Source organism: Podarcis tiliguerta, assembly GCF_965153285.1.
Source record: "Podarcis tiliguerta genome assembly, chromosome: 8".
NCBI lineage: Eukaryota > Metazoa > Chordata > Lepidosauria > Squamata > Lacertidae > Podarcis > Podarcis tiliguerta.
The window spans coordinates 84167356-84175347 of record NC_139541.1 but is presented as its reverse complement, the minus strand read 5'-3'; the positions used below and the strand labels follow the sequence as shown (position 1 = coordinate 84175347).

At 51.7% G+C, this 7992-nt stretch overlaps 1 protein-coding gene across 7 annotated transcripts in view; it reads right to left on the bottom strand.

Moving 5' to 3' along the window:
- Positions 1-1659: 1659 nt before the first annotated feature.
- The window catches only part of VASP (vasodilator stimulated phosphoprotein), a 43837-nt gene continuing 37504 nt past the window's right edge, over positions 1660-7992 (bottom strand). For 4 of the 7 annotated variants that reach the window (XM_083455359.1, XM_083455353.1, XM_083455354.1 and 1 more), the window contains 7 exons: positions 7707-7761; positions 7055-7088; positions 5660-5705; positions 5358-5423; positions 3836-3923; positions 2937-2994; positions 1660-1817 (listed from right to left, as the gene is read on the bottom strand). In XM_083455359.1, coding sequence (XP_083311485.1) covers positions 1780-1817; positions 2937-2994; positions 3836-3923; positions 5358-5423; positions 5660-5705; positions 7055-7088; positions 7707-7761 — 385 coding nt within the window. In that variant the 3' untranslated portion in view covers positions 1660-1779. The remainder of the gene's footprint in view (positions 1818-2936; positions 2995-3835; positions 3924-5357; positions 5424-5659; positions 5706-7054; positions 7089-7706; positions 7762-7992) is intronic. The other 3 variants (XM_083455355.1, XM_083455357.1, XM_083455356.1) reach the window with 3 other exon arrangements.

Here is a 7992-nt window from a genome sequence, read left to right as displayed (position 1 = left end):
CCTCCCATTTCTTATCCATTTGCTAACAAATACCAGGAAGGGGTTTTTCCTTTCTGCCATTCCACATACGGTTCTCTGAGCCCAGTGAGAGTGCCACCAGTAAGAGAGGAAAAAACCACGCAGAGGCCCCCTTTTTTTTGCAATTTTACAAAAAAGGAAAAGATTTATTCCTAGAGAGGTTTGGTGCATGTGCCCAAGACCCTAGTGCCGATTTGCAGGTGAACATGTGCGGTGAGGCCAGAGGGTGGGCAGAAATACCCGGCAGTTCAGTAATAATAATAATAATTAAAAAAATCAAAATATAATATTCCATCCAGCTAGACAAAAAAATAACAAAAGTCAAAAAATTACAGCTCAGTAGAAAAGCCAAGAACCCTGCCTTGCTTTCCCCTCGGCGCTTCCCGACAGGAGGCAGAGGGGAGCGAAATCCTCTTTTTTTATTATTATTAAAAATAAAAACAAATCATTACCCAGAGAGGTGAGAGCAGAGAGATGGGTGAGTGGGTGGGGTTGAGTAAAATATTTTTTTCAGAATGAGCCCAGCAAGAGAGAACATGTGAAATGAGAAAAGGTACTAGGAAGTGGGCTGGTAATTATTATTTGGGGAGGGGGCCATGGAAGCTGTCCTTTTCAGCAAAGTGGTCCATCTTCCAGGGGTGGGCATGCATGACTAGCAAGGGGGGGGGGCGTGCATTGCAAGTAAGGGTGCCTTTTTAAAAATAAAAAGGTTGTGGTTGGCAACTAGGTGGCCGGAATTTGGCCCGGGTCAAATTACCAGCAGCGGGAATGCTGCGGTTTGTCACCCTTCCGCTGGGGAAAATATATAACTGCGCCCCCAAACTACAGAGAAGGTTCTGGCCACCATTGTTTCGTTCCTTGGTCCCCTTATCGCAAACCCAACTCCTGGCATCGTGTCTGGAAGAAGGAAGGGTCCGAGAGACCTGCTAAAAAGGGAAATGTTGCTGGTTTAGGAGAGGAAAGAAGCTCAGGCAAGTCAGGGCAGGTTTGGCCTTTGGGGCAACCCGGTTGCCGACCACTGCCTTCAAAGGAAACTTCTCCAGTTTGGTTAAGCTGATGCAATTCCCTGAAGCCTGGGAAAAATAGGTGTTTCTTGCACCACTGCCTGCCCCCCCCAAAACGTCTGAGGGTGCCTGGCTGGGCTGCCCGCACCCCCCCCTTCCCATGCCATGTTTTTTGGGGGGGAGCGGAGGAGAGAAAAAAACAGACACAGGCGTCTTGGTCCAAGCGTGAAAAAGGATGATTTGCGGGTGATGGAGAGTCTAGCCCTCTCTGGGAATGGCACAGTGTTAAGTGGTGGCGGGGGGGGGGGGGGGAAGGAGCCAGTTCCGCCAGGGAAACGCGCCCCCCCCCTTGCACACCTCCCGCGGGAACAAGCCCCTCGTTGTGGAGGGGGGGCGGGGAGGAAGCAGAGGATGAAGGAGGGGTGCTGCTATTGCTCTGGGTAAGGCACAGGTGGGGGGTCCTGCCCTTCCTGGGGGGGGGGCTGCCACAGATTCTCCTTTCCCCCCTCCCCGGAAATTGCACAGCGGGGGCCTGGGAGCCGGCGGGAAAAGGTGTGTGTGTGTGTGTGTTTGGTGTGGAGCTCATCTGGTGCGTTTGTGGGGTGGGGCGTGGGGAGAAAAGGGGTGGTCAAGTTCGTTCTTTTTATCTTCTTCCGCTTTTATTCTTTCCTGCACGTTTCGGAGGATTGAACTGCTGGCTCCAGGAGGCACCGGCAAGTTGGGGGGGGGGTTCTTTCTTTCTTGTGGGGGGGTTGCACTAAGGAGACCCCCGCTTCCGTAGCTCCGTCACAAATGCTGCGGCGAGAGAGAGAGAGAGAAAACGAAAATATGAAGCCGGGCCCTTTCAGCGATCCAAAATATTCCAGCGCTGTCTAGAGAAGCCAGGCTTTTCCAACCCCTGGGGAGCTGCTTCAGACTACAACTCCCATCAGCCCCTGCCGGCACAGTCAATGCGACACTCTGGCTCATGGGAGTTGTAGTCCAACACAGCTGGACAGCCCCAGGGTGGGGAAGACAGCTGTAGGTTATACAGTGGTACCTCTGGATGCAAACAGGATCCGTTCCGGAGCCTCGGTTGCATCCAGAGCAGAACAGAACCCACGTCTGTGCATATGCGGGTCACGATTTGCCGTTTCCGTGCATGCGTGTGACGTCATTTTGAGCACTCCGTTACTTCCTGGTCGCCGCAGAGCGCAACCCGAAAATGCTCAACCCGAAGCTACTTCAATCCAAGGTATGACTGCATACTGTATTTTTCGCTCCATAAGACGCACCTGACCATAAGATGCACCTAGTTTTTAGAGGACGAAAACAAGAAAAAAAATAGTCTGAACGAAACAGTGGATGTATGATTTTTGTGGTTCATGCTGTGGCCACAAACATGTGATTTGACAGTGAGTTTGGGGTAGCACAAGGCTAAAATCCTGAGGATCCATGTGGATCTGTGCTTTGCGACCACGTTTTTGCGCCATTGCGGCCCCAGGCAACAGTGGGTACATTATTTTTTTGGTGTAGGCTGTAGCCATGGACATGCTACGTGATCTGATGGTGAATTTGGGGTGACTCAATGCAAAAATCCTGAGGATCCATGGACTTTTACCTCCCCCCTCCCAGGCAGCCTCCTTTATCTCTAGCGTCCCTAATCTCTCTCCCGATTGCTTGCCCATCAACGGCTTTGTTTCAACACCCCCTTCCCTCTTTCAAAAAAAGAAAAGAAAAAGCATGATCTGCTTTTCACCCCAGGGCATTTTGGCTCCAGGGCCCACGCATCCACTCCATAAGACACACAAACAATTCCCCTTACTTTTTAGGAAGAAAAGGGTGCGTCTTATGGAGCGAAAAATATGTAGAATTTATTTTGTAAAATTTATACACCACTTATTTTTTAAAAAACCCAAAGCCTTCATAACTTACCCTGTATGATCTCCTCTTTCATTTTCTGTAATTCCCGCCGGACCTCCTGCAAGAGTTCCTAGAGTGGGGGTTGGAAAGACATGCATTTAGGGCCCAGAGAGAAGAGGGAGAAGACAGACACCCCCCTCCAACAAGTCTGGCACCAGGGAAAGAACACAACAGAACCCCCCCAACCCGCCTAAAAAGGAGTATCTTTGAAATAATCATTAGCTGATCTGTAAAAAATGTTACTTGGGGGAGGGGGGAGAGAGAGACATTGCACATTATAAACCAAGAAAATCTTTGCCTCCGCTTAAAGACCTCCAAAGAAGGAGACTCCACCACACTCCTTGGCAGCAAATTCCACTGTTGAACAGCTCTTACTGTCAGGAAGTTCTTCCTAATGTTTAGGTGGAATCTTCTTTCTTGTAGTTTGGATCCATTGCTCCGTGTCCGCTTCTCTGGAGCAGCAGAAAACAACCTTTCTCCCTCCTCTATGTGACATCCTTTTATATATTTGAACATGGCTATCAGATCACCCCTTAACCTCCTCTTCTCCAGGCTAAACATGCCCAGCTCCCTTAGCCGTTCCTCATAAGGCATCGTTTCCAGGCCTTTGACCATTTTGGTTGCCCTCCTCTGGACACGTTCCAGTTTGTCAGTGTCCTTCTTGAACTGTGGTGCCCAGAACTGGACACAGTACTCCAGGTGAGGTCTGACCAGAGCAGAATACAGTGGCACTATTACTTCCCTTGATCTAGATGCTATACTCCTATTGATGCAGCCCAGAATTGCATTGGCTTTTTTAGCTGCCGCGTCACACTGTTGGCTCATGTCAAGTTTGTGGACTAGATGACTCTAGGGGCCCCCCTTCTCTGGTTCTAGGTGACGTTAGCTTGGACCCAAAAAGGCAGGTTTACCTGTTTCACCCGTTCCAGCTCCGACTCGTCTCCTCCGCCGCCGCCACCAGCGGGTTCCGAACCGGTGATCGCTCCGGCGGATTTCATCCTGGGGTTGGTGAGAAAGTAAAAGAAGCATTTCAGGGGGGCAAGCTAAGCTTTGCAGCATCAGACCCGCCAAACAGGCAGCTGCCATTGAGTTTTCCGTGAAATGCAGACAGCTGCTTCGGAAGGGGGGTTTTTTCCCTGCAGGAAAACCACCCCCCTCCCCGGGGCTGCCATTTCGTTAACAAAAACCAGTTGCGTTCGTTGCAAAAACCAACAGCTGAGGGAGCACCAATAACCAAGCCAATAACTGATAATCATATTGTGATTATTTTATTGCGTTGCTATCCCACTTTTATTTCCAAGGTGGCGGTCGAGGTTCTCCTCCTCCCTCATTTAATTCTCCCCCACAAACAGCAACAGAGAGATGCAGCGCCAGTGAGCTTTGTGGCCGAGTGGGGGATTCGAACCCAGGTCTCTCCTAGGTGCCAGTCCGACGCTCTAACCACTGTACCACACTGCTCGGGAACAGGGCTGGGCAGGAGGCAGCCTGCACAGCCCTCATACAGGAAGTATTTGCCTATGGGGCGGGGGGGAACCCTGTGGGGCAGTTAGCTTGCCTCCCTCCCTGCCTTGCAAGCTTTCCTTCCGCAGGAAATTTTCTCTTTTTCATTGGCAACAGAAACGCCCCCCCCCCCCCCCGTGCTTTTCTTAAATGCCACAAAGTCCCTGAATCAGCTCAGAAAGCTGTGCTTGGGTGCCAAACTCCCATCAGCCCAGCCACAGAGAAGGATGGGAGTTGTAGTTCAGCAGCGCCTGGTAGAGGCACAGATACCTCTCCACCCAGCCCGGTCTTAAAAGAAAACCAGCAGTGAGAGCTAAGTGGGCCCCCTCTGCTCACGGAAGGCTCCAGGTACGTTTGAAGTCGGCCGCGATTCCTGCATCACGGCGGGGTGGGCTTGATGAGCCCTGGGGTGCCCTTCTATGGTTCTACGGGGGTACTTAGCAGATATAAGTCTATCCTCCACCAGGGCCTTCTCAGTGATGGCTCCGACCTGGTGGAATGCTCTGTCCCATGAGACTAGGGCCCTTCAGGATTTAACCTCGTTCCGTCGGGCCTGTAAGACAGAGCTATTCCGCCTGGCCTTTAATTTGAATTCAGCCTGATCTTTTATTTCCCTTCTCTTCCCTCCCCTTTTATGAAGATCACCCGCTCTGAGACCCCACAGCTAATTCTCCCCTGGCCTCCTCGCTGGCCCAAGTAGGACCAATTCAGCCAGCTAGCCCTGGGGATTATCAAATTGATCTTCGAATTTTATTGTTATTTATGTTTTTATACTGTATTTTATGCTGCTTTTACAATTCAGTATTTTAAATTTGTTGTTAGCCGCCCTGAGCCCGGTTTTTGAACCGGGTAGGGGGGTATAAATAAAAGTTTATTATTTATTATTATTATTATTATTATTATTATTATTATCCAGCCCTCCCTGCCTGATACCTAGACTGGCCGAACTGTGGACGGGCTGCAGCTGAGGGCGTGGTGCTTCTTTGGGTCACAGTTGTCCTGAGCGTTGGGGGGGGGGCAGAGAAGAGAAAGACTGAGAAACTGCTTGGGTGGGTGGCAAGCAAGATAGCCACCCCCCCACCACCTGCCCCCCACCTTGTGGGTCAAGGAGGGAGAGAAACACAACACACAAACACACCAATTCCGCAGGCTTCGTGGAACCTTGGTGCCAGGAAAAAAGGGCGGGGTGACTTCAGAGAAGCTCAAAAAGACCATGATGGACAGGTGTCACTTACCTGGGTAGCGTCGTGCTGGTCTTCTCCCAAGGCCTGCGGAAGGGATCTAGGACAAAGCAAGGAGGGAGAGGCTGTGGGTGGCAGAGGGGCAGACCCCCTGGACACTCTTGACCTCCTGCTGAAGCCCCCTTTAGCGTTCCCCAGGCGCCTGGGAACTCTAGAGCGAACGGCCCTCGCGTATCTCTAAAGAGACTGGCAGCTGGATCAGGCCAAGAGGTGCCCATCGAGTCCAGCGCCCTGTTCTCACAGCGGCCAACGGCCCTCCGAGAACTCAGGAGTCCAGATAGACTGCTCCTGGACCTTGAAGCTCCATAAGAAAAGCCCAGCTTCTGGATTCATAATCATCATTTTACTATTTATACCCTACACATCTGGCCTGGTTTCCCAGCTTCCAGCACCTATAAAAGGTAAAGGGACCCCTGCCCATTAGGTCCAGTCATGGCCGACTCTGGGGTTGCGGCACTCATCTCGCTTTCTTGGCCGAGGGAGCCGGCGTACAGCTTCCGGGTCATGTGGCCAGCATGACTAAGCCGCTTCTGGCGAACCAGAGCAGCGCACAGAAACGCCGTTTACCTTCCCGCCGGAGCGGTACCTATTTATCTACTCACACTTTGATGTGCTTTCGAACAGCTAGGTTGGCAGGAGCAGGGACCGAGCAACGGGAGCTCACCCCGTGGCGGGGATTCAAACCGCCGACCTGCCGATCAGCAAGCCCAAGAGGCTCAGTGGTTTAACCCACAACGCCACCCACATCCTACCTTACTAGGAGTCAAATACTACCAGCACATCATATTCATATGGTTTCCTTTCAGCGTACAACGCGCCAAGAATTTCAAATCAGATTTCCATAACCTTTCCCAATCTGAAAGCTGGATAAAGTTAAAGGTAAAGGGACCCCTGACCGTTAGGTCCAGTCATGGCCGACTCTGGGGTTGGGGCGCTCATCTCACTTTATTGGCCGAGGGAGCCGGCGTACAGCTTCCGGGTCATGTGGCCAGCATGACTGAGCCGCTTCTGGCGAACCAGAGCAGCGCATGGAAATGCCGTTTACCTTCCCGCCGGAGTGGTACCTATTTATCTACTTGCGCTTTGACGTGCTTTCGAACTGCTAGGTTGGCAGGAGCAGGGACCGAGCAACGGGAGCTCACCCCGTCGCGGGGATTCGAACCGCCGACCTTCTGATCGGCAAGCCCTAAGCTCTGGTGTTTAACCCACACGTAATAAATCTATTCCGGTGTCCTCTTCTCCCCAGGGACAGCCAAATGCCTCAAAGGGAAAGCCGCAAGAGGGTTTGATCCCAGTAGCCATGGCAAGCCATGAGGTGTGTCTTCCACTGGCCTGAGGGCCTTGTGCCCACTCTAGTCTATCGCCCGCATTCTGGGTCCCTTTGCCTACCTGTGGTCTTGGCACCAGCGTCCGTGTCGTTTTGCTGCGGGGGAAGAAACAGAGATGGCAAGTGAGACACGAGAAGCCACCAGCCTTAGTCCCAAACCCAGGGGGACCCTCCTGCTCTGCAAAGCAAGGACCAGAGACGGACGCCAATCGCTGCCTCTCAGCCCAACCCGCCTCCCAGGGTTGTCGTTGTTGTTGTTGTGAACTGGGAAGGGAGAGGGCAATGTTTGCCACCTTGCAGGAAAAGGTGCCATATAAACTGGCCCTCCTACACAGGAGCCAATAATGCCCCTTTTCTACATTTGCAAGAACTTGGTTGTTTGTCCTTTGGAACTCCCTGGCTCATGAGATGGAGCAGGCGCCTTCGCTGTACCCCTTTTTCAGCTCCAGCTGTAAACATCCTTGTTCAGACAAACCTGTGCAGACACTTAGAAAGGTATTTTTTAATCTGTTCCCTATTTGGTGGGGTGATTTTATTTGTCTTTCATATATCAATTCGAGGTGTGTTTTTCTTTTCAATCCAGCATTGGGAAAACTGCGTTGAAATAATAAATGAATGAATTTTGCAAGGGGGGAATGAATGAAAGCCAGATTTCTAAACTTCTGGTTCTCAAACTGGACCTTATGGGGCAGGGAAGGGGGGCCGGGTACTTACGGGACCTTCATCTTTCTTTGGAATGGGTTTCTCACCCTGATCCGCAACTTTCCTCCTGGGGAGACGGGGTTTAAGCGGGGGGGGGGGGGGAGAGAGAGAAACGGGTTGTTCAAGATCGCCTCACAACCTAGATGCCCTCTCATCGATCCATGGAAGCGGCCCTGTCACAGAACACCCCTTCTGCATTCGTAATAAATCCAGCTTTTAGTGCGGCGGCTAGACTCTGGAACTCCCTGCCACTTGACACCAGGCAGACGCCTTCTCTCTGCACTTTTCAGCCAAACGC